Below are 26,020 nucleotides of genomic sequence, written 5' to 3'. Positions count from 1 at the left end.
TTTGCCCCTATTTTTTCAACCCTTAAAAATGTCAAAAAGTGGCACTTCTCAACCCTTAAAACTGCTTTAAGGATTTGAAGGTTTGAGGGTTCTACTAGTAATGCTCTTACACACAAAGAGTGGTTGAAAAGCTAAACAAACTTAGTCAAAAGTATCAGACAAATAGCAGTGACCGGGAACGGAGGACAGCTGTTCCATGGATGATGGATGACGAAGATAGTTCCCCAACAAGTGAAACGTTATCTACAACCGTGTGCCTTAAAATGGACAATGTGCCTTTACATGGACGATCGACGTCTCAGAGCGCATCCAAAACACGAGAACAGGGGAAACACAGCCAACTGTAGTTATCTTCAGTATGAAGAGCCTGAGAGGGCTATGAACATGATGCCATGCTTTTAGTCAAATCATTACCTTAAATGTTGTCTCACGCTATATCATGAAAACTTTTCTGGACATATGTGATAAGTACTCCCTCTGTAAACTAATATAAGAGCGTTTAGATCACTAAAAAGTGATCTAAACGCTTTCATATTAGTTTACAGAGGGGGTACAGGTCAAGGGGCAGACTGAACAGTAGTGAATTAATCTACAGAACAGGCCTACAAAACTGGAAGTCAAATGTTTTCTCAAGTAAGCAATTTTTTCCAACGGATAGGAGCAGCCTGCTCTGGAGTTAAAAATGAACCTGCAGTAATGCGGGACCTATCTTGCCTTCATCACAGAATGTCATCCCTTTTCATGGTTGATCTATTGTCCGACCTCAAAATTCAGGCCCAAGGTGGATGGTCCTCTTCCCTATTCTGTGGGGGGTGTGGCTTCCAACCTGGTTTATCATCCCAGTACATGTCATAGTATATGTGCCCAATTTCACGGAACTCGACACAACACCATATGCCTGTATACCTCTTCACGCGATTCCGAAACTGCGTCTCCACAGCCTGGTTTTTCGTAATTAGACAAAATTTAAGAGTGCAAGCTTCCATCCAGAAATTTAATCAAAACTGAGGTAAATGATCAGCAGCTTACCGCATCAGCAAAACCTCTGAAGCCATCAACCATAGACGAGAAATGTATGATCTTGACATTCTTATACGATGAAAAGACATCCAAAAGCTGCAAAACAGAAGGGGGGTGGGGGGGCTTCAGCATAAAGCTCTTAATTAAACCCTGTAATAGATTTTGTTCATTATATATGTTAGGACCCCCAGTCTGTATCTACAGGAATGTTAGGTGTATCAATCTCTGTACACCTTTATATGTACTTCTTTCCAAAAATATGTATGCCACTTTCCTCACTGATGGACTGATAGTGAAACAGAAAACCCATATCAGCACACCTTGAAATTATAGCAGTAATCCCGAGTTAGCAGGAAATGCATTAATTTATTTGCTTCAATTTTATATTAGCTTTTTCCTTGTTTTCATATTATTTTAGATGACTTTTTTTTTGAAACAAGGCAAAAGATTTGCCATTTCATTGATTAAGAAGAAGGTTTAGACAGGCCACGAAGTGGCAAGAAATAAAATCTACTCTCGCGGCATTACAACACTCAAATGCTTGGCGCCCGCCAACGCCCAAAGCGACACCTCCTCTTTTATCTTACTAATGACGACCGTCGTAGGTGCGGCCGTGTTGCGAAAAACTCTAGCATTGCGCTCCGTCCAAATTTCCCAGGAGATAAGCATCATTAGTGAGGCGAGCGTCTTGGGGGATTCAGAACGAAGATATACGTTTCCATTCCACCATTCCCACACCGAGCCCCTCGCTGACCTAGTAGTAGCCTGAGTGTGATCCATGCCAAGCCAGCGAAGAATATCGTTCCACACACGAAGGGTGTAGCGACATTGGAACAGTAAGTGGGCTGCCGTCTCAGGGCTTTGCTTGCAAAGCGGGCATAGCCCGCAGTTGGGCCACCCACGTCGAGCAAGGCGGTCCGATGTCCAGATTCTATCTTGAAGTACAAGCCATGCGAAAAATTTGCACCGCGGGGGAGCCCACACCTTCCACACCGATAGGACCATGGCCGACGTAGTTAGGCCCTCAAACTGCGCCTTGTAAGCCGAGGAAGCTGAGTACGATCCGTCCTTGGTGAACTTCCAAATAATGGAATCCTCCACGTCCTCATCCAGAGTGACCGAGTCAATCTTCTCCCAAAGTGTGACGAACTGGTGGGCATGGTCTACTGTGAGACCGTCGGAGAAGTCAATATGAGAGATCCAAGTGTTGTTTGTTAAAGCCTGTTTGACCGAGCAGTTTTTCCTTCGGGAGAGGTCGAAAATGCCAGGCGCTAGGTCCCGTGGGCGCATGCCATCAAGCCAGGAGGAGTTCCAGAACTTAGCCACATGCCCATTGCCAACCGTGACGGAAGTGGCAGCTGCAAAAAAGTCCCTGTCTTCATCAGTGCATGGCGTACCCATACCAATCCACGGTCTTGTGGGCTCTTCCCACTCGAACCAGAGCCATCGAAGCCTAAGAGCCTTAGCAAACTTGTCCAAGTTGAGCACACCTAAGCCACCGTGCTTCTTAGGCTTGCAAACAAGGTCCCAATTGACTTTGCATTTCCCACCAGAAACCTTGTCGGTGCCCGCCCAAAGATAGGCACGACGGATAGAATCAATCTTCCTAAGGACCTATTATTTTAGATGACTGATCCATGCATATGCATACAGAATGCATAACTCTCCTAGAAAGGAAAATAACGATTCGTAAAGGAGTTGATTGGGAGCAACTAAATCAAACAAGATTAAAGGAAACATATGGGACATTTTACAATGTGACAAGTGTGACCAAGTGAATGATGTGTTGCGCTGAACTGAAACCAGACACAACAGTAGGTTCCTCATAATTTACCATTTGTTCGGTGCTATTCCTTGGCAATAGAAGGGCTCTGTGTTTATTGGTTCCATTGGCTGTGGAGCATCTGGTGCTATGCTCATTGCAGAGCCGCACCTCAAGAAACGACTCTTTCACCTAAATCAATACTCCAAACAGAAACTATTAGGGAACAAGCCATCTTGTTTCAGGATAAAGGTGAAATGCCTGCAAAGAGCATAGTGTTACCTGTTTAGGCAATGATGGATTCTCAAGAAATGTATATTCTCTGAAATCAATACGTGGCCCAAATTCCTCCTCAGGCAAGTCCTTCAGCATAACATGTACCTATACATGTAAATCACTGAGCTGAAGTAGGAAAATGTTGCTTCATGGTTGATGTACAAAAATAAGTTAGATACCCCCTCCGTTCCAAATTAATATAAGTTCTAGGCTTGTCCAAAGTTAAACTTACTGAAGTTTGACCAAGTCTATATTAACATCTGCAACACCAAATTAGTTTCATTAGATTCTTTATAAAATAAAGATTTGTAGTATAAATATTTAATGTTGTAGTCTTAGCAGATTTTTCATAGATTTGGTCAAACTTTAAAAGTTTGACTTTGGACAATCTTAGAATTTTAGTTAATTTGGAACAGAGGGAGTACCATATAGAAGCAACTCTAGCAGATTTCCTAGACTCCCCCACCCTTAAAAAACTGCCAATATAAAGGTTAGAGGGCAAAAAAAACCTGTAGTAGATACCCTATATGGCTATATCCCCAAAAGTTAGGGTGCACTCGAAAAATCCCACCAGCCTTAATACTTAAAGGAGGGAGGGGGTACGTTATCCTCCCAGATTTTGGCGCGAGGGAAATGTCACCTCCCGCCCATGGCTATCCGCGATATTCTCCACCGCCAGACTAGCGTCCCCCCCCCCCACCCTCGCGTCTGCGAGCGTGCTCCTCCCCCCTTTTCCCACCTCCCAGCAATATTAAAGAACCGGTGGGCTTCACATGTGAGTGCCCAATGAGGCTCAAAGCCGACGGCTTCGAGCAGGACAAAAATCTTGTTGCGGGTTCCGCTTAGTCACGGCCAGCATGACCACACCGTGTGGTGATGCCCAACGTCCGTGCGTATGCCGGCACCTGGGTCCCACACATCCCCGACTCCAGACCTCTCCCACCAATTCTCATTACCCTCAAAGACGTCCCGGATGTCGTGGCGCCATCTCGTCTCCGAGATGTCGCTGCACTCTCGAAGATGATGCGGCATGGAGGTGCTTGAGAGCTCGCACATCCACCTCGTGTGTGCTTGCGAGCCACGCGGATGGCTTGGATCGAGCCACACGGATGGCTTGGATCGAGCGGCCTGGATCTTGACATCCCGGAGCCTGCAAAGGCCGTTAGGGCAGCAGGCGTCGCCACCATCGAAGACAGGGAAGCTGAGGGGCACCTACTCGCCTCGGAGACTGTAGGCGGAGCGGTCATAGGCCTGGGCGGCCATCTCCAGCAAGTGGCAGATGCCGAGCCACACGCACATCCAGTTCTAGGGAGCCGGATCTCCGCAACCCACTTGCCCCACTGCCGCTACACACAATGTGGTACATCTGAACCAACGGTGTGGTGGTGGCTCTGCAAGCTGCATGGCGGCGAAGTTGCTAGGGACGTGGCTTTGGCAGTAGTACACGCTGGAACCAATCGGCGGGATGGTGACAAGGTGCACCAGATGGGAGTAGACAGTGTTGAGCGCATTGGCGCTACCGGGGGAGCGCAGTTGGGACAACACCGCTGAGCGCACCTCCCGGGGAAGCTGACCGGAGACGGTGTGTAGAGGCTGGCGTAGATGGATGCCAGAGTTCAGGGTGGGCTGTTCTGGGTTTTCACGGGCGGGGTAGGAAGCTCATCATCAAAGGACATCATATCACCCTTGCTCAGCCTTCTCAAGGAGGGACATGACATCACGGTGTGCATGCTGTCAGATGCCGCTACGGATCGACATGGAATCGAGGTGGATCAAGAACAAGAAATTGGGGAAAAGTATGAAAATCACCAAGAACAGTGAGGAACTTGTGTATATGGTGTATGTATGTAAAGGTATTGTTGTATTGATAATAACCAATATTTGGCTGAATAGTTGATCGATACATCTCCTCTAGTTACCACACCTTATATAGCCTGAGGTTACAGAGAGTAACTTGAATATAGAAATAATAACAAGGACGGAAATGAATAAACGTTGACAGCCGTAGCTGCCATTGAATTTCCTTTTTATCCTGGCCATTCAATCTGCCATGACACAGCAAGTCCTCCTCTGACTAGTACCTGACATTCCATCCCTCTTGAAATCACACTTGTCCCCAAGTGTGGTGTTCCCTCGAGTGAGTTGAGAGCAGATTGGAGACGTCCAACATATGATTTCAAGATGTTTGAGCTTCTGACACTTCCTTTGTTGCACTGTAGCATAGCATTCCCCGGATTGCATCACCATGTTGACATGAACAACAATGCCAATGGTGGATCTCCTGGGTCAAATTGCTTGTACACCCAGATATGTGATACAAGTAGCGGCAAGGTTGAAAATGCAGGGTTTGTTTCTAAGAAGATACCATAGCCTGCAGGGTTATAATCCTCCTTGCCTGGACTTGTAGCAGTAACAAAAATGTACTTGAGTTCTCTCAATAAACTGCCCCTGCTCTTGTGCTCCACATACTGCATGATGTGACCAAAAAGTGATGTCCAGGGAGGGAAACAATCACTGACCCATGAATGTAATGCATGAGATTTTTCATGCCTTTCAGAGTAAGGCCATCCGAGTATCAGAGCCAGGTTAATGATAAGAAGATTCATTGCTCGGTTGTACTCCTGAATGGTTCAAAGAACTCCAGGGTCCCATGTTAAAGTTGGTTCCGTCGAGTATAAGAATATGAATGGACACCATTTAACTTGCTGAGAGATAATGCCACTAAAGTTCCATTCCCAAAGGTTTTCAAAGAAAACTTTATCTTGCTCAAATAGCACAAATGCAACAACTTTCTGAGCAAAAAAAGTTTGATTGCTGCGGTGCTTGACTGATGGTCATGATAGTATCGCCCATGCTGAGAATAATCAGAAGTGGTATAGTCTGCGCTCTGTAAATGCTCACAAACAAGGGTGGAAGCCATGGTGGTTGCAAGCTGAAAACCACACTGGTACTAGACTTACTATCCCTGGTGCTATACCTTGTAGCAGCAACCATTATCCGTATCATGGTTAATGTCTCCATTGAGATTTGATCAGAAGGACATTTAGGAAACACTCGTTGCTTCAGATGAAAGAGATCTTCATGAGATAGATAATCTTGGTATGAGAAAGTGATGCCCAACAGGTCTATGAAAGATATGGGAATCGTCTCTTCAGTATCCTCATACCAGACTAAAATGCCAGGGTTCCAAGGAAATTCCGTTAACTGGATAAGGCTGAAGCAATTTATAGCATAAACACTATTGTTGATAAGTTCTGAAATAATCTGTCCCACAGTTCCAACAAGTATCATGGCAGAAAATTGCACTGATTGGTCATGTTCTCCGGGATCCCATGGCAAAAACAGCTTGAACTGAGGTGCAGTATATGACAGCAACAAGAATTCATTATTCGTTTCACTTTGATCATAGAAATAGAAATCAAGAGGTGTTTCTTTGGATTTCCAGTGTGGACTTGTACTTTTCTCTTTGTTGTACATCTGATTCTCACGGTCAACTATAGCACTAGCACCCGAAAGACAAAGATCAACAATACCTCTGATTACTATCTCTTCTTTTTCCTTGCTGAGTTGGTTACGCCAGTTTGGAAAATTGACATGGCACCAAGACACTTTACCAGTAGAAAACAATTCCTTCTCGGGACCAATTAACGGTTGATGTTCCAGTTTCCAGTATTCATTCTGCATCAAAGAATTACTGAACAACATTTTGCCCCAGAGAGTGAAAGCACCTTCAATATATAGATCACCGACCCCTGTTGGGTTGTTTGCATCGTTTTCTGCAGTAGCTGCACTTTTAGGCTGCTCTTCCCAAAATTCAAAGGCACAAAACTGGGACTGTTTTAAAGGAAGAACACACTCATCAGTTGTTGCTGCTGTAACATTATTCAGTCCATTTTTTTCTTCCAACTCTGCATATTCCACTGTGTAGTAAGATCATGTTGGAACACACGCCAACGGTAATCAGGGTCGACCATGTTTCATACAAGTCGTAATACGGTAGGGAATGACCAGTAACATGGCAGTGATATTTCAGTAAAAACGAACCGCTTGAGGTGGAGCTGCTCAACAGAATATGCAAAAGCTAATATAACAGCATCGTCCATTACTCGTACATGATGTGGCTCAGCTACGGACTGTATGCCGGGGTTCCATGGCAATATAAGATTTGCATTGAATATCTTCTGAACTAGATAGCTAGCTCTCAAATGGCTGCTCACAGATCTTGTGCAGGTGTTGACCCTTGGGTACAAACAACCGACAGCCGAAGGCGGTGGTGAAACATCCGGCTGTGGTATCCCCTTCTCTTTGGTACACCAATCCTTTTGAGTGATCAGTGTGCTGCTGCAAACCAGAGGTGGTGGCCATGGTGGTCGTATCTCTACAGGAAGGAAACCGACGACAAGCACCTGACACACAGGGCTGATAGAAAATCGTGATAGTGGCGCCACAAAAGACATGTTCCTCTCCGGACTGTCCTTGTCGATCCATTCTTCAACGATGGCACTTGTCACCATGGACTGTATTGGGACGACAGTGACGATGGCGTTGAGCGCCGCTGACCTGGGAATGCAGATGGATTCATGGGCATCCAAGTGCGCAGAGGTGACAGGCATGACCAAAGTTGTTGGCAGTGATGACTCCATGATTTTAGTTGCTGACTTTGCTTGTATCGGATGTGTAGCGCTGCTCCGGAATTCAGTCGAACAGTGGGTAGGCGTCATTGCTGCCATGGTGGCCGTTGTAACAGGAGCGGTGGACATGACCTTTGGAGGTTCGATCTGAATCACGGTATGGCTTGGACACTCGGTCGAACAGTTGGTGGGCAGCTGTGTCAAGGCTTGCGCATATGAAGGAGACACTGCCCTGGGTATGTCAATCACTGAACGAAGGCTGCTCAGGGGTGCGCCGATGACACTTGCAGCTTTGGGGGTGGGAACGGTGGTGGTGAGGGTTGCAATAGAGGTGGTGGTGACAGTGGTGGCTGCTCGAGCACGCAGAACTTGTGACAGCGCACTTAGCTGCAGTCCCAAATCAGTGACTGCATTCTGGACCTTGCCCATAGCGTCGAACATCTCATTTAGTTTGGTGAAGTGAGAAGACGATGGGGGCGCTGAGGGCGTCATGGTGGACGAGCAGGGTGGAGCAGCTGCGGTGGGGCGGAGGTCGGAGCAAGCAAGGAATCAAGCCACTGCTCAGCCTTCCTCCTCCGTAATTGACCTTCCGCCCGCTTCCATTGATGTTCGAGTATCATCGTCGTCTCACGATCCAAGGAACATCCAGCAAGAGACGAGAATCGATCCCCGTGGCCTGGAACGCCATAGGGAAAATCCATCGCACAAACGCTTGATTTGGGAGGGTGAGATTGGGGATTTTACAGCGCCAACACAAACCCTAACCAGATCTCACCCAAATCAAGCCAATACCAAGGAAGGAGAGGCTCTGAATACCATTTGTCAGATCCCGCTACAGATCGACATGGAATCGAGGTGGATCAAGAACAAGAAATTGGGGAAAAGTATGAAAATCACCAAGAACAGTGAGGAACTTGTGTATATGGTGTATGTATGTAAAGGTATTGTTGTATTGATAATAACCAATATTTGGCTGAATAGTTGATCGATACATCTCCTCTAGTTACCACACCTTATATAGCCTGAGGTTAAAGAGAGTAACTTGAATAGAGAAATAATAACAAGGACGGAAATGAATAAATGTTGACAGCCGTAGATCTTCTGCCATTGGATTTCCTTTTTATCCTGGCCATTCAATCTGCCATGACACGGCAAGTCCTCCTTTGACTAGTACCTGACGCGCTTGGGCTGCGATGCTGAGAGTGTCGAGGAGCTCGTGCAGGCCGGGATTTGGTCAGCCTTCACCACCGCGCTCAAGGAGCTGCTCACCCAGAGGGGATGCCTGCAGGCCCATGTGCAGGAGTTTACGATGTGCAGATTCAATGGTGGAACGGAGGTTACAAGTGGGGAAAAGCCAAGCCCGGTGACAAATGGATCCGGCATGGCAGAAGCAATATAAAGGCTTTTTTTTAGGGTATCTGAGTTTGCGCGATTGCACGGCAACCTTAATAAGAACTTAAAGGGTGCTTGGTTGTAAAGGCTCTGAATTTAGGGAATCTGATAGAGTTGCTCTAATTCAACTCACAAGCAAAGCTAGCATATGAGTATATTTCTTCTCCAAAGTTCAAACTGAAGAGACATGTCCCCAGATATATCAACTGTTACAAACCACTTTATAGACATCCTGTAGTGCTCACTGCACTTGTTTGCCCTATTTATCATGTGAAGTACAACCAACTTTATTTCACTCTATTGTCAACTGGTTTGGTTGAAAGCACTATGTTCTATCAACACTTTCTCTGTTCAACAATATTTAGCATGCCTCCAAAGAATATGTTGCACTTCCACATTTGTAGGCATAATATTCAAAGGCTTTTTACAATGATAGACCCTCGATGATGACTGATTGAAAGATTAAAATAGTATCTTCGGATTGGGTTCAACAAAAAATGGTGCGAAATTCTGTAGTGTGAAGACACAAACTTATGTACTCCCTCCGTAAAGAAATATAAGAGCGTTTAGATCACTACTTTAGTGATCTAACCGCTCTTATATTTCTTTACAGCGGGAGTATTTGTAAAATGAAAAGTAGAAACCAACTGAGCAGCTACCGTGAAAGCTGTTATATTCTTGCCTGATAGTCATACAAATTTGTTTGCGGCAAAGTGTGAAGGATAATCCAGGTCATTTGACCGCCAGAGGCAGCCATATATGAGTAGTTCACCAGATCACAAAAGAAGGCATTCCTAAAATCAAGTTCTCCAAATCCAGAAGACATGATTGTAGAACTATCCTTTTGCTTTTGGGCAAATACTTTTGAGCAACCTTCTACGTCATCTATACCGAACTGTCATGTCATCACATGATACAATTTCACTTAAAACTATATATTTTTTACTCTTTTAATTACTCAGTTCAGTTGACCAACAGATGAACCTATTTGTGACTAGCTGTCTGAAACTGTAACTCTTACAGCAACTAGTTACGTAAGGGTAGTTAAATATAGCATACAAAATGATAAAGGGCAATAGGTACCTTCCTGACAGAATTCATACAAGTATAAAAAAATCATGAGAAACGATTTTTGTTCCTCGAGTAATTACCTCAAATACATGATCCATTGGACAGAGAAAAGGTTGTCTAGTCATTGTGCCTTCCATAACTCCAGGATGCCCAAACCACATCCTATCAAGCCTGCACCATAATGGAGGCATTACCTAAAAGTACCAAAAGTGGTCAGAAAAGGATGATTCACATGCTTGCACAAAGCTCAACAAACAAGATAATGCTATAAAAGGTCACACTGTAAGCCCTGAACTATTCGGTTTTGTTCAATCAAACCTGAGTAGCATCAAAAGGAAACTTCACTGACCAGGGTCCGCTTTAACAAGGAAGCCATAGCCAACGCCGTTCTTATTTGCTTCATCTGAAGAGTTTCAAGCAAGTGACTCCTCAGATAGTAAACAGACAACTTTTACCAATAGAAGTGCACCCATAGAATTGGTGAAATATAGATATGGCAGAAGATACCTGGTAATTGACCAACGCAAAATGAGATTCAATGGTATGGGCACCATCTAACAGCATTCGTTTGGGAATATTAGGCCTAAATGATAGGAAACCTCCTGCAACATGAGACCACATAATATATGGGCATGATAAAATTGGAATGAGGTAAAAATATATTATCTATGCAGTGGGAAATGCACCATCCAATGAACCTAACAATATTAATAAAAGCGAAAGTGATGTTTGAGGACTGAATCGTGATCTATGAATGATAATTGTCAGGGAAATAGCAACTTGTATTTCCACGAGGCCATAGGATGATATATATATACCCGTACAGGTGTGGTAAATATGCAAATAAAGACCTTATATGCCGGTTGTAGAAAGCCACGGTGCATATCACCTTGGTGCAGCATCGCCCGAACAGGAGGCCGACTAGTCAACGTCAACAATGAAGTCACGGCTGAAGTCTGGCATGTGCAAAATTATGTTGTACACAACGTCATCTTGAGGGCTTAAAAGGCAGTGTCGGCCTTCATGGACCAGCAGTAACCCTCCTTGAGGAGCTTTCTGAGGGGTGTCGCGGTGGTGCCCAAGTTTTGGATGAATATCCTGTGGTACCCCGAGAAGCCAAGGAAGCCAAGAAGTGCCCGCACCGGCTTGGGTATTGGCCAGTCCACCGCTTGCCCTTGCTACAGTCCATCGCAACATTGGCGGCTGACATGACGTGGCACAGGTATGCAACAGATGTTGCACCGTATGTGCACTTGGACTATTTGAGCAAGAGTTTGTGCTGCTGTAGAAGTTGCAACACTGCGAACATGTCGAAAATGATCAGCCCAAGATGGACTAAATATCAAAATATCATTGACAAAGACAAGCACGAAGTGGCGTAAGAAGGCCACAGCACTTCGTTTGTGAGAGCTTGGAATGTCAACGATGCGTTCATCAAGCCAAAAGCATGACGAGGAACTCAAACAAGCGTTCATGTGTGTGAAATCGCGGACATCATCGAGATGCATGCGGACTTAGTGATAGCCTGAGCAAAGGTCAAGCTTGGTGAAGAACTTGGCACAGTAGTCCTCGCAGAAACGGCACAACTTGTCGGGCTTCCATACCAAGAGCATGGACGAGAACTCAGAGTGGCTATGGCAGATCAGTCAAGGACTCAAACATCTCCGCGCACTGGCACTCAATCTCATACCTTTGGATGGTGGGGTAGCGATATGGACGGACAATGACCGAGCCAGGGCCAGGTTGCAAGTGGACGTTTGACAAGGGCTCGCACACATGCCACTGAAAGCAAAGTGAACTCACTCCTCTTAGAGATCCATATACATTTAGATGAGACTAGGCTACTACTCCCTCCGTCCCACAATATAAGATCTTTTTTGTTAGCTTGAAAAACGATCTTATATTATGGGTTTTTTGTTAGCTTGAAAAACGATCTTATGTTATGGGACAGAGGCAGTACCTCACAAAGAGACCCTATGTGGCATTAGGTAAATTAATGAACATCACGAAGAAGCGAGGAAGGAACACCAAGTCCATGAAGAGGAGCAAGAAGAACGCACGGAAGACAGTGCCCAGCAGCTGGAGGAGAAGATCAGCTCTCTGGACACCCCGTGCCCACGAGGCCCCAGACCCCATGTGCACCCATGTGCACGGGGCATCCAGAAACTCTTTGGACACCCGTACCCGCAGGGTCCTGGACACCGTGCGCACGGGCCACCGCTACAGCTATTGGACACCCCGAACGTTTTTTTGGGTATTGCACGGGGCTTGTATCGTGCCCACAAAACCCCCGTGCGCACGGCCCCTTTACACCGTGCGCACGGGCCTTGCCTGCGTGCAAAGATGAGAAATGCCCCTTGTACCCCCTAGCTCATCCCTTACCTCCAGCCACCTATACATTTCGTACCTCTCTCATTTGTTAGGGTTAGCCCTTTCACCTTTCTAGCCTAATTTTGTTTGTTCTTACCTAAATTCAAAAATTCCACACAAAGAATAGCCATACCAATTTCTTGCAATTTGTTATTCCTTGTGAGTTTTTGTTGATATCAATCCATGGATTTGGTATTTGGCAAGTGGATCTGGCCTCCTTTGTGTTGCTTTGGCCGAAAAAATTTCTTTCAATCTTGAATTTGTACAGCCACCGAGCGCCCATGCCGACGGCCTTGTACCGTGCGCACGACCACCATCCCCCCCCCCCCATGCACATGAGCCCTGGAGACCCCGTGCGCACGGCCCCCTAAAGAGTCGGCGCCTTCACCTTCTGTGTGGCATATTTGCCATTGGTGCAGCGGCATCTTCGCCAACATACTGGAAACCGAAACCGTGTACCACTACATCGACCATTTCCATCCTTTTAACACGAACACTGGAAGCAAGGACAGTTACCCTTCGACCTCGACGAAGGTATACATTCTGTTAACCACTATCTTCCCATGCCATTGAACTTGATAGCCCACCATTCTAGTGATAACTACCTATTTGAGACTAGCTATTTGAGAATTGTCGGGCCTCGTGACTTGTGCACCATAGTGATAGTACATCATCTTCTATGTTCTAAGTTACTCCGTGCATATCTTAAATATTAGTCTCGCATATTTGCTTGAGCATCAAGGAAAGTGGTAAAGGACAAAATATCAAAGAGAGAGAGAGAGAGAGAGAGAGAGAGAGAGAGAGAGACCAAAGGAAGATACAAAAGAAAGCTTTTAACCCATTGGCAAGCTTTTAACCCATTGGCACGGAGAAGTGGTATAGAAAAATGTTGCAGTGTTCTTGTAGGACGGTGCACAAGTGCAAATCTAGACCATGAGAGCAATCAAGCCAGCGTCTCTCCTTGTGTTTGTGCAGCAAGAGCTAGTCTACGCTAGGCCCAATTTTATATGCCCATTTCTTGTTGCACAAGCCCCATTATCCCACTGTGTACGTTCCTATTGCTCATCTCCTATACATTTATGATCTATTGCTTGGCATTTTGAGTCCTTTGAATTGATTTCAACTTCTACAATACCTTGGACCTCAATTTGCATGATTTTGTGCCACTAATCCTCACCAAACTACTCTACAAGCCTTGTTGTGTAGGTGTGAGATTGACAAGATTCGGTACCAATTGCACTCTCTTCGCATTCCATAGTGAGAGATCACTTAATCCATTCTTAACTTCGGGAAGAGGTAACTTTAGTATTGTTCTTTTCAATCCCTACTTACTCCAGTCTTTGATGACCACGAAGACACCAATCAACTCGTCACCAAGTCACACAACGTCGGACTTCAACGAGCAATGAATAACGCCAATGCAGTCTTGCATGAGTGCATTCGTAGTCTTCGATGCCAAGATGAACATTTCAAGTCTTCCTCATCTTCATCGTCAAGGAGTTCAAGTCAACATTCATCTGAGCTACCATCCAGCGCAAGTACACCACGACACCGTCATCATCTACGTGACGACCGTGAAGACCCTCAAGCTCCAAATCATTTCCATGGCAATGGGTTACAAGGGTACATTCTTGAGCATGACCGACGTTGTTGCGAAGAGCAAGAGCATCAAGATGCCTTCAATCGCCAATCGCGTGAAGATGATGAAAGACGTCGACAACAAGAAAGCCGTCTTCGTCAAGATGAAGAACGTCAGGCACACCGGCAAGAAGAATGTCATGTGGAGCAAGCTAATCTAGCGCACCAAGCTCCCCGTGACGCTACCTACAACCTCCAAGAGCGCAACCGGAGAGCACGCGAAGAGCACCAAGATGAAGAGGCTCGCATCAAGTAACGCCATGAAATGAGGCGTATAGCGAACGCACCTCGTTTCCCACGTCAAGCACATCATGAGGAGCGTGAAGACTTTCGACCTCCTCCGCGTCAAGAGCAACGCCAACCTCACAACAATCAAGAAGGTGGAGAACGATTTGGCAAGCTCAAGTTCAATATGCCAAAGTTCCCCGGAGGCACCTCTCATGGGCACTTGAAGTGGACAAAATCTTTCGCCTCCACAACTTTGACGAAGCGAAGAAGATAGATATGGCTTCGCTTGAGTTTGATGAGTATGTCCTCATTCGGTGGGAGCAAGTCACTGAACGATGACAAGAACAAGGCGAACCTCCTATCACCACTTGGGATGCCATGAAGCAAGTTACTGAGAGCAAGATTTGTGCCTACACATTACACGCGGGATCTCTACAAGAAGTTGCAAGATCTCAAGCAACGCATAAAGTCCGTAGAAGAATACTACAAGGAAATGGAGATTGCAATGATACGAGCCAATGTGAAGGAAGACGAGGAGCAAACTATGGCAAGATTCCTCAATGGTCTCAACTATCTAATAAAGAAGATTGTGGACTTTTAACCATACTCCAACCTTCTCGAGATCGTACATCAAGCATCAAAGGCAAAACAACAAGTGCAAGATGATATCAAGTACTCCAAGTTCTCCGCCTATCCTTGAAGAAACTTTGGTGCCAACAATACTCAAGCTTCTCCAAGTGCGGCACCATACACTCGAGCTACACCCACTAGTAGTGTGACGCCAAATTCAAGGCCACCGGCGACTAACTCAAGTCGTCCACCTACTACAGCAAGCTCCTTCAAGCCCCGCGCTTCATGAACTACAATTATTCCAACAGACTCCACTGACAAAACAAGTTGCATATAATGCTTCACATGTGAGGCTCTTACTCGAAGTCGCCACAAAACATTCGAGTGTCCTACAAGAACAATGATCCTCAACACGGATGGCAGGTATGACTATAAGCAAAGATGAATTAGAAGCACTGGATCATGTGGCTATGCACCGCCAAATAAATGATGCGGAAGATGGTCAAGTCATTTGTGACAATGATTCGAGCCCGGCTCTTGTTGTCTCAAAGATTTTGACACTTCAACAAACTAAGATGACCAACAATGCCATATCTTCCATACCAAAGCGGGCATATAAGGAAGATCAATCAAAGTCATAACCGATAGAGGAAGTTGCCTTTATTTGGCTAGTGAAGAGCTTTGTTCCAAATTGCATCTTATCAAGAAGAAGCACCCGCGCCCTATACAAGGTTCAATGGTTGAGCGACTTCGACACCATACAAGTGGAGCACAGCGTGAAAGTATCTTTCAAGATCGGCACCTATGAAGACACATTGAAATGTGATGTAGTTCCCATGTCCGTATTTCATCTTCTATTGGGACGTCCATGGCAACATGACCACTGAGTAATTCATAATGGACGCACAAACCATTATAGTTTCAAGTGGAAGGGCAAGGAGTATGTGCTTCGACCTATGACCCCAAGTCTAGTCACAACCGACAGACACCAATCTTCAAGCCATCATAAAGAAGAGCCAAAAATGGGTACCTCCATGATGAGTGTCAAAAAGATGTAGTTCTCTGAGCCACCAACAAAGATGAGGGAAGTGACTGAGCGCCCATCACATCTTCTTCACTTTGTACTCCTGTACAAATATGAGGTCATTATGACTAACAACTCACAACATCTTCCTAGCGCTTTGTCAAATGTTTTGTGGGAATTCGAGGATGTGTTTCCCTTTCAGCACCACCGAGACTACCTCCTCTACAAGGGAACACCGCATTGACCTAATCCCCGGCACACCCCTACCGAACCCCGAGGAGACCAAAGAACTACAATGGCAAGTTCAACACCTCAAGAACGGAGACATCTTGCATACACATGGAGTGCCAAAGACAATCTTCTCCGACTGCGACGTCAAGTTCTGGAGTTACTTTTGGAAGAGACCCTCTACACCAAGTTAGGAATCAAGCTCTTGTTCTCTTCGGCATATTATCCTCAAACCGATGGCCAAATGGCGGCCGTCAACCGCACGCTATCTACCCTACTTTCAGTACTCATCAAGAACATCAAGGAGTGGGAAGAGTGTTTGCCCATCACCGAGTTCGCCTACAGCCGCACAAGACACTCGACGATGATGAAGTCCCCTTTTGAGGTTGTTTATGGCTTAAATCCTTTGTCGCCATTGGACATCCGTTTCCACTACAAGAGCGCACCAATATGGACGCGAGTGCTCGGGCAATCTTCATGAAGAAGATGCATGAAGACATAAGGCACACCATCGAGCATCAAGTGCAAAAGCATACATCCAAGATCAACACCAACAAGAAGCCCATGGTGTTCAACCCCAGAGATACTTCGAAAGGACCATTTCCCGAAACAACGCAAGTCCAAGCTTCTACCCTGAGCCGATGGCCCTTCAAGGTACTAGAAAGGATAAACAACAACGCCCATAAGATTGATAAGTACTCCGTGAGTGACATGTTCAACGTCACCGACTTAGTCCCTTACCATGGTGATGTCATTTTTTATCCGAGTGGGTCTTCCACAAGAGGAGGGGGGAGATGGTGCGAAGCACCCCATGGACATCGCCATGGATCCTACACCAACACCTGCACCTTCAAGTGGACCTTTGACAAGAGCTCACGCACGTGCCATTAAAAGCGAGGTGAACTCTTCGAGCTCCATATGCATTTAGATGAGACTTGTCTACTGCCTCACAAAGAGACCCTATGTGTCATTAGGTACATTAACGAACATCACGAAGGAGTGAGGAAGGAACACCAAGTCCATTAAGAGAAGCAAGAACGCACGAAAGACGGTGCTCGGCAGTTGGAGGAGAAGATCAGCTCTATGGGCATCCGTGCCCACGGGCCTTGCCTGCATACCTCTCTCAGTCCATGGCATCCTCCAAGGTGGCCGGGAATTTTAGCCAGATGTTCGTTCGTAGGGCCTTCCTCTGGGCTCTCCCGTTCATCATAAGTGTGCGCTTAGTCCATGGCATCATCCAAGGTGGCCGGGTATTTCAGCAAGATGCAAAGAAGGCCGCAAAGCAAGCTGTGAGTGAACCAAGGGGTCGAGCATATGAGGACCTCTACCAGCGGTTAGACGCGAAGGAAGGCGAAAGGGACATCTATAAGATGGCCAAGATCCGAGAGAGGAAGACGAGGGATGTTGACCAAGTCAAATGCATCAAGGACAGAGCAGACCGACTCCTGGTGAAGGACGAGGAGATTAAGCATAGATGGCGGGAGTACTTCGACAAGTTGTTCAATGGGGAGAATGAGAGCTCTACAATTGAACTGGGCGACTCCTTTGATGATACTAGCATGCGTTTTGTGTGGCGAATCCAGGAGTCAGAAGTCACGGAGGCTTTAAAAAGGATGAAAGGAGGCAAGGCGATGGGCCCTGATTGTATCCCCATTGAGGTGTGGAGAGGCCTCGAAGACATAGCCATAGTATGGCTAACTAAGCTTTTCAGCCTCATTTTTCGGGCAAACAAGATGCCAAAAGAATGGAGACGGAGTATATTAGTACCAATCTTCAAGAACAAAGGGGATGTTCAGAATTATACTAATTACCGTGGAATTAAGCTGATGAGCCATACAATGAAGCAATGGGAGAGAGTCATTGAGCACCGCTTAAGAAGTATGACATGCGTGACCAAAAATCAGTTTGGTTTCATGCCTGGGAGGTCGACAATGGAAGCCATTTTCTTGATACGACAACTCATGGAGAGAATCAGGGAGGAAAAGAAGGACATGCATATGGTATTCATTGACTTAGAGATGACCTACGATAAGATACCGCGAAATGTCATGCGGTGGGCCTTGGAGAAACACAAAGTTCCAGCAAAGTACATTACCCTCATCAAGGACATGTACGATAATGTTGTGACAAGTGTTCGGACAAATGATGGCGACACTGATGACTTCCCGATTAAAATAGGACTGCACCAGGGATCAACTTTGAGCCCTTATCTTTTCGCTCTGGTGATGGATGAGGTCACAAGGGATATACAAGGAGATACCCCATGGTGTATGCTCTTTGCGGATGATGTGGTGCTAGTCGATGATAGTCGGACGGGGGTCAATAGAGCTATGGAGACAAACCTTGGAATCCAAAGGTTTTAGACTTGTAGAACTAAAACCGAGTACATGAGGTGTGGTTTCAGTACTACTAGGCACGAGGAGGTTAGCCTTGATGGCAGGTGGTGCCTCAGAAGGACACCTTTAGATAATTGGGGTCTATGCTGCAGAAGGATGGGGATATCGATGAAGATGTGAATCATTGAATCGAAGTCGGATGGATGAAGTGGCGCCAAGCTTCTGGCATTCTTTGTGACAAGAGAGTGCCACAAAAGCTAAAAGGTAAGTTCTGTAGCACGACAGTTCGACCCTAATGTTGTATGGCGCTGAGTGTTGGCTGACTAAACAGCGACATGTTCAATAGTTAGGTGTGGCGGAGATGCGCATGTTGAGATGGATGTGTGGCCACACAAGGAAGGACCGAGTCCGGAATGATGATATACGAGATAGAGTTGGGGTAGCACCAATTGAAGAGAAGCTTGTCCAACATCGTCTAAGATGGTATGGGCATATTCAGCGCAGGCCCCCAGAAGCGCCAGTGCATAGCGGACCGCTAAAGCGTGCCGATAATGTCGAGAGGTCGGGGTAGACCAAACTTGACATGGGAGGAGTCCATAAAGAGGGATATGAAGGACTGGAGTATCACCAGAGAACTAGCCATAGACAGGGGTGCGTGGAAGCTTATTATCCATGTGTCAGAACCATGAGTTGGTTGTGAGATCTTATGGGTTTCACCTCTAGCCTACCCCAACTTGTTTGGGACTAAAGGCTTTGTGTTGTGTGTGTGTGTTGTGTATCCGTCCGGAGGGGATTGTGGAGGCCAGCCACGAACAACTCCACCTTGTGCTGCTCAGCGTGTCCTTCACACCTACACATGAGGGTGAGAAATTTTTCTTCATACTCATCTGCCGTACCGGACTGCTGCAGGTTCTTGATTGTGCCAAGCTGGGTGTTTCAGATTTTAGGTTCAAAACGGTGGGTGACGCGTTCAGCGAACACAAAGCAGGATAGGGCGTTGTGGGAGATTTTGCAGTTGTGGTACCACAGCGTCGTGTGACCAGCCAGCTGATATGAGGCCAGCCACACCTTACCCCACTCAGGTGTGCCCTGCCCTTTGAAAAATTGGTCCACACGGGTTAGCCATGGGAACACATTTTTCAAACCATCGAAGGTCGAAATTTCAGCTTCTGGAATTTGGGAGCACCTTGCCAAGCATCATCATCAATGTTGTACCACTTGCAATCACGAGTCAGCAGCTCGCTCGCCTTCGTCGCGCTCGGCCCACCTTGTGTTTGGCACAATTTGGTCACGTCTTCCGTCAGCTTGCGGAGATCGGTCTTGAGCTCAAGAGTGTCGGTAGACAAGGCAGTAACTTGGTCAACAAGGCCGGCAAACTTGCTGCTGACAATGCCCTCCACATCATCGCGGACAACGGACAGCAGTGATCCCATCTTCCTGCACGCGCGTGGCCTAGTAACTAGGAACAAGAGCATATCCGTGCAGATCCTTGTGCGGTGTAGGCGCAGGGAGGTTAGGGTTTGGGGATAACTAGAGGCAAGCCTCATCTTTTCTTCTTTATTGATTCTATGATGCCCACGTACTAGGCCTAGGTCCCTTCATATATAAGGTCGGGCCGGCTGATACAAATTCAACTTAATTTTCCAATTAAAACAATCATTATCTATGGAAATAATTAACTAACTTGACATACAAGCAAACTAAAGATAATGCCTCTCGCTAGGCAGATTTGAGACCCTCCTTGTTCATGAGCTTCAAGTGCTGGTCCCACATGACACATATACAGAAGAGCATACGAACACTAGGACACACCACCAAGAACTGCTAGCCTGAACTTTATTTCCAAAGGTCGACTATTGTAATATTTATGGTGGGATAGGCAGTGAACAAACCTGGTGAATCATAATAAGATGGTTGATCAAAGAAAAGCATTGCCTCCCTTAATCTATGGCGCTTTCCTTCAGTACCTGCATACTGGAAAGTAGTGTGCACGGCATATGGTTCTAGCCGAAGCTGCTGATGCATGCCCTGTCAATTAAACAAGAGTATACGGAGCAGTTAGATATCAATAGCACTATGAGTTCTAAGTACAAAATGGTGGCACAAAAGAGTAATACCCAAGAATGGAATAACATAAATGAAACTAACAAAAAATGATTATTAGTCACCAACCTCAAACAAAAAATGCTCCTACCTGCACAAAGTAGGTATGGCCACTGCAGAATATACTTGCTGGTAGGACTCCAAGCTTCAATTTTCCATCATATGAGTAGACAAGTTCATCTTCTCCTTGAACAGGTTGTCCAAAAACTTTGTGTACGAGATCATTAAAAGCATTCTGGTCCCATATCTTATCATCAGATATGACAAGGTCTTTCCAATCTTTTGCCAGCCTTTTAGCAGGTTCAGTGGGTCGCCAATGGAAAATACCAATATTATATGCCCCAGTTACTGTGGATAAGGACACGGACAAATAGCAATGAATTATATCCTTAAGTTACGAGTGTCAAACTCTTTATAACTCGGAAACATTAAGATACCTCATGTCAAACTGAAACAAATTGCTGGTAACTGATGCTAAACAAAAAAAGAAGGTACTGTAATCTTATTAAGGTGAATCGCAGCAGATTTCCGTAATGATATGAGAAACCCTGTAATGAGAGTACTATTGTAATTTGTGTCCTTGTTCTCTGAGGATTTGATGATATATGTTGGCAGGCACGAATATCTTCAGCAATGGTATTACACGAACTAGACCAATATAGTGTGAAAAGGTATTCGCTGACATTTTCCAATAAGCTAGCTAAGTGAGTTCCTCCTTTCTTTCACTGACAAAATCTTGTTTAATCAAATGTTTGGATTACAAACACTGAAATATTAGTTTCGTGGTTGAACTAAATTCATTTGAATTTCAAGGGCGAGGGGTAACAAGAGAGATAATAGATCCCACATATTTGGCAACGAGTATAGTTTTACAGCATTTAATTTAATAGTCTGAAAAGCGCAAGGAGACACTTCTCACTGATGCTCAGTTTTGATAGTACTAGCGGGTGGGATACAACATCTTTGACAGATCGCTATTAGCTTATCATCGGATGAAAATAAAAAACCATGTCTCTTCATGACATTCATTCTTAAATGTAATTGCAACCTGTTTTTTAGAATAACAGGGAGAGCTCCCCGGCTCCATTTTCATAGAAAAGAAGCCTGATAAAACAGGTCCACATCACCATTATTACAGCAGCCTAAGTCTGGGACAGAAAACAGTTTTAGCTAGGAAAGAGTTAGAAGCTAAAATGTAACTGCAACATGTCAGTGTGCGGGTAGATTACCTTCCCTCCAGTTCTCCAGGCTGTCGTCGGTGACTGTGGGTATGACCTGGTCGCTGGAGGTGAGCAGATCCGCACTGGGGTAGCGGGCGAGATATGGCAACGGGTTCTTGAGCCACACCATGTCCGTGTCGCACATGAGCAGTTCGTACCCGAAGGGCAGGAGCTCGTTGATGAGCAGCACCTTCTCCCTGCCCATCTTGTGGAAGGTGGGGGACCCCCAGCCAACGTCCTCCGTGACCATCCTGCTGCCCATGTCGAAGACGGGCACGCCCGTGAGGTAGAGTTGCCGGAGTAACTTGGTGTCCATGGCGCCGACAAGGAGATTGTCTACCCCGAGGCCTGTGAGGTGGCGCACCCAGGTGAGGATAAAGTCCATGAAGGCGTAGTTGCCAAAGGTGACGACGATGACCCCATCGCGGGCGCGGGCGCGCACCATGTCGCGGGTGAGGCGGAACGCGCGCGGCGAAGGCATCCGCGACCCCCGAGCCGGGGATTTCCAGATAGGGCGGTTGTACATGGTCTCCGGCTGGGCGGGGGTGGAGAGAGCAGAGAGGTTGGTGGTGGTGGCGGTGACGACCGGGAAGGGGAGCGCGGGGGCGGTGATAGAGGAGAAAGAAAGGAGGAAGAAAACAGCGGAGACGGCGAATCCGCCGACGATGGCGCCGAAGATCCCGATGAAGGCCGGCTTGGTAGATTCGGCAGGGCAACACGGCGCCATTTCGCCGCCCGGGAGAGGAGGGCGGGGGATCGGTGTCGCCGGAGCAGAGGGGGTCAACTGGCGGTGGGGACGGGTGCTCCAGTCATATCTATCGCGTGGGGCAGCCGCGGAGGGGAGAAAATGCTACAGCTTTCCTGGCACTTTGCTCCTGTACCACACCTTTTTTTTCATTGGAGTAAATAGCACATCTTTAATTGATAGTTGGACAAAATACCGAAAGTGTTAATGTGATCTCGAGCACAGGTACGCCCGGTATCTATGCCCTTGCTTCCCTCGAGATGTCCACCGCTGCTAGTATAGGCCCAGGTATAAGTTGCGTATTTGTTTTTTTATTCTGACCGGTGGCCCACATCTGACCCGCAGCAGACGTTACCCTGTCAGTCACGCACACGCCGGCTCGGATGGAAGTAGACGATACAGTTCGTCTCACCGTAGATTGTGGACTAACGCCGTCACCCAGCAAATTTATGGCATCTAGCGTCTAGCCGTTGGAGCTACCAATCCTCCCTACAGTACACGACTCGTCTTGCACTCTGCTTAGACCAGCGGGCCTCGGCCTTCTAAAACCACCGCACGCTCACTACATCAACATCTCCAGCATCGATCCCCTGCAAAATTTGGCTCCTAAGTACTCCGGTGTTCATTCACGAACTGCATCAAGATTACAGACGCTTACGTCGTCAGGCACAGAAGAAAGGCTAGATGATGAACTCCTCGCCACCTCAGATGGCTTCCCTTGATTCACGGACGCCTCAGAAGCTTCACCGTCCTGGACATGGTAATCATCTCAAACTGAAGAAGATCACAGTAAGGTAAAACAGAGCCACACACAGATTGAATCCAAAGTACTTTCACTGAAAGGACACCTCCCCTAGAGCATTATTCAGTTCGCGTGACTGCCGATCCAGCGCTGGAGAGGACAGATGGAGCCATAGCGTCTCCTTGTAAACAGCTGCACAAGAACCTCGCTTCAGCTACGCGAACCATGGTACAGCCTTCACAGTCCTCCCACTCATGGAGTTCAAAATTTGAATGCATGGCTAGGGCCGTCTCCACATATACAAAAGGATGGATACAGCCGTATAAATGCAGCCCTCTTGATTGACTGTTGTATTAATTTTTTTGGCTCATTCATCTAGCAAAAGTAAGCAGGACTGAATTATTATGTTGTCTTTTAAGTACCAGATCAGGCAACACAGGTAAGTGTTTCTCTATACAACGACTCAAACGCCTGAGATCAGAAGTACCCCTAAAACACCGTCAGTACAGGCTCATGATGAAATGACTTAATTGAACTAAGTTTTTTCCCTCATACTTTACACACCAACCAACTAATTAAAATACTAGTACAACACAACTGAAAATTGTTGAAACATAGAGCGTTGGAATTATCTTAAACAGTTTCACTGACTACTTTGTCTGCTCATGCTTTATTGAGTCTAATAAGTTCCGCTGCTTTGTGGCAGTTGTTGCGACGGTGACCTTCAACTCCACAATTCTTGCAGCGTGCTGGTCTCCGAACTTGCTTTGGGACATCTCGGCGATCTGGGCAGGTTGCCTGCTTATGCCCCTGACACCGACAAATGGTGCTGAATCTTGTCCTTATGCTCAAACCCTCGTACAACGCCTTCTCTCTGCTTGTAGGCCTTCCCATCTCCTTCCTCTTTGCTGGAGGCAATAATCCCACTAGGCTATTCCCTGACTCATTAGCTGAACTGTCATCATTGTTAGCTGTGGCACCATGCACTTTGTCTCCTGCAACAACCATAGCACATTCTGGTTGAATCTGGTTGTCAACACAGAACCAGGGCGTACAAATGATTTTCAGCACAGTTTTTTCACAAATCATGCATACATAAACCCAATAAAACTACAGTGCTACTTTTACTACTGTGGCATCAACACTCTCATTAATTTCCTAATTTTTCTTGGTGCGGCCTTGTGTGCTTTTATCATACATGAATAATCCCTCCTGACTAACAATTTAGCATGGCTGAAGTACCACCCAGGCACAAGCAACATACAGAAAATCAATTGTTTTTTCAAATCCCCATAAGCGTACTACCAGCTACATTTTCTCCTCTAAACACATATCACCAACTATGTCAAATCATTCTTCCAAACTACTCCCTCCATCTCAAAATAAGTCTCACCTTTGAACAATTTTCTCCAGCCCTGATATCCTATCAGCACATGGGGCTCTGCCTAGCTCAGCTGCCCCAACCCGGACCCTGCATTTGCGAGACAATATGTCAAACTAATCAGTCCCTTATTACATCTTAATAATCCGCATACACCACGCTATACATATTGAGCAGACTTATTTATCTTTAGCCAAGGCCAAGCTTGGACATACAGTTTTATTGATCTGACAACAGTTTGATTAGCAGAATGTCTCCTAGTCACGTTACATATAAATTTTCAGAGACTTCATAACAAGAACAGACGTAGTGCAAGTCAGTCAATGCAGACAGAAAGCTAGTTTCCATCACTAATTTTCATAGCTTTGCGTCCACCCAGGTGTTTTTTGGTCAACCTGCTCGATGGAGTGCTCTGAAGCTTGAGGTTGTCTGCACTGCCTGCCCTTGGAACAGCGCCCTCAGTGCAAATCTGGTCGTTGGCGCTTGATTCCGTGTTGGCCGGCAACTCCACCACCGGCCGCGTCGTCATAGACTCACAGGGTAATGAAGAGGCTCCATGTTCATCTTGTTCTCGTTGACCTCTTCTATTAGAGTCCTGCTGCCTACAAAAGATAGGAACCAGACCAATCAGATCTCTGTCAATGACCAAAATAAAATCGGTGGCGAATGAGCAGCACTAACAAGCAGATCCGTACCTATTTACGGGCTGCATCAAGAACTCCATGCCTACCCTAGCACGCAGTCGCCTAGTCGCTGCAGATTTTTCCCACCGGGTCGCCGCTCTCAACAATCGGGTAACCTAGGGCTAAAGGTAGGAGAAAGATGCTCCCAACGCCCCTGCCCCCCCCCCCGCCCCCCGCATTTACTGCAGGCAGTGCCGCCATTACCGAAGAGCGTCGGATCTGATCCACGGATCAGGACGCCGGCAACATGTCGAGCCACGGCTCTGCCTCGCTCCGTCCCCGGTGTCAAACGTCAGTGCATTCAAGGACCCACATGTCTGGTCAGTATAGCTTTGTATAAGTGGATTTATCTGTTCCAGATGGGACCCTCAGCATTCAATTCTTCGAATCATGAAGCTAGACTGGACGCCTGATATTCCGAGCTCATGTGAGCTCGGGATCACATACTCCACGTTCGACAAAATACCACAAATTCAAAAAAAAATCTTTATTTTCCACGCCCAGACCTACAACAAATTTGTGCAGGACGGGTTTACCCTCAGGCCATTTCCACGATCAATAATCAATAGATCAAAAAAGGAAGAAACGATCAACTCAGCA

The 26,020-nt window shown here is 46.3% G+C and overlaps 2 protein-coding genes across 3 annotated transcripts; both read right to left on the bottom strand.

The window, feature by feature from the left end:
• Positions 1-342: 342 nt before the first annotated feature.
• LOC123092101 (arabinosyltransferase XEG113) lies at positions 343-22,706 on the bottom strand. Its single transcript, XM_044513782.1, has 10 exons — positions 21,879-22,706; positions 20,741-20,997; positions 20,439-20,574; positions 10,660-10,754; positions 10,502-10,555; positions 10,233-10,346; positions 3,065-3,163; positions 2,855-2,974; positions 1,030-1,116; positions 343-941 (listed from the first exon to the last, which is right to left on the bottom strand). The coding sequence occupies exons 1-10, from the start codon at positions 22,594-22,596 to the stop codon at positions 771-773; spliced, it is 1,851 nt and encodes a 616-aa protein (XP_044369717.1). The 5' UTR covers positions 22,597-22,706; the 3' UTR covers positions 343-770.
• A 1,026-nt stretch (positions 22,707-23,732) lies between these two features.
• LOC123094809 (uncharacterized) lies at positions 23,733-25,694 on the bottom strand. 2 transcript variants are annotated; one of them, XM_044516702.1, is made up of 4 exons: positions 25,433-25,694; positions 25,133-25,339; positions 24,750-24,827; positions 23,733-24,382 (listed from the first exon to the last, which is right to left on the bottom strand). In XM_044516702.1, the coding sequence occupies exons 1-4, from the start codon at positions 25,459-25,461 to the stop codon at positions 24,283-24,285; spliced, it is 414 nt and encodes a 137-aa protein (XP_044372637.1). In that variant the 5' UTR covers positions 25,462-25,694; the 3' UTR covers positions 23,733-24,282. The 2 variants fall into 2 exon arrangements, with proteins under 2 accessions (XP_044372637.1, XP_044372638.1); XM_044516703.1 differs by having other exon boundaries at positions 23,733-24,351.
• Between the last annotated feature and the right edge of the window lie 326 nt (positions 25,695-26,020).

The sequence above is a fragment of the Triticum aestivum genome, chromosome 4B (assembly GCF_018294505.1).
Source record: "Triticum aestivum cultivar Chinese Spring chromosome 4B, IWGSC CS RefSeq v2.1, whole genome shotgun sequence".
NCBI lineage: Eukaryota > Viridiplantae > Streptophyta > Magnoliopsida > Poales > Poaceae > Triticum > Triticum aestivum.
Note: the sequence above shows the minus strand (reverse complement) of the source record. Positions and strands in the feature narration are given on the sequence as shown.

Coding starts and splice junctions, on each gene's coding strand:
- LOC123092101 (XM_044513782.1), bottom strand. CDS start 22,596: ATGGCGCCGTGTTGCCCTGCCGAATCTACCAAGCCGGCCTTCATCGGG. Junction 10,556..10,659: donor TTGCGTTGGTCAATTACCAG/GTATCTTCTGCC, acceptor GAAACTCTTCAG/ATGAAGCAAATAAGAACGGC. Junction 1,117..2,854: donor GGAATAGCACCGAACAAATG/GTAAATTATGAG, acceptor TCTGTTTTGCAG/CTTTTGGATGTCTTTTCATC.
- LOC123094809 (XM_044516702.1), bottom strand. CDS start 25,461: ATGGAGTTCTTGATGCAGCCCGTAAATAG. Junction 24,828..25,132: donor CAGAGCACTCCATCGAGCAG/GTTGACCAAAAA, acceptor TCGCAAATGCAG/GGTCCGGGTTGGGGCAGCTG. Junction 24,383..24,749: donor CTGGAGAAAATTGTTCAAAG/GTGAGACTTATT, acceptor GTTGACAACCAG/ATTCAACCAGAATGTGCTAT.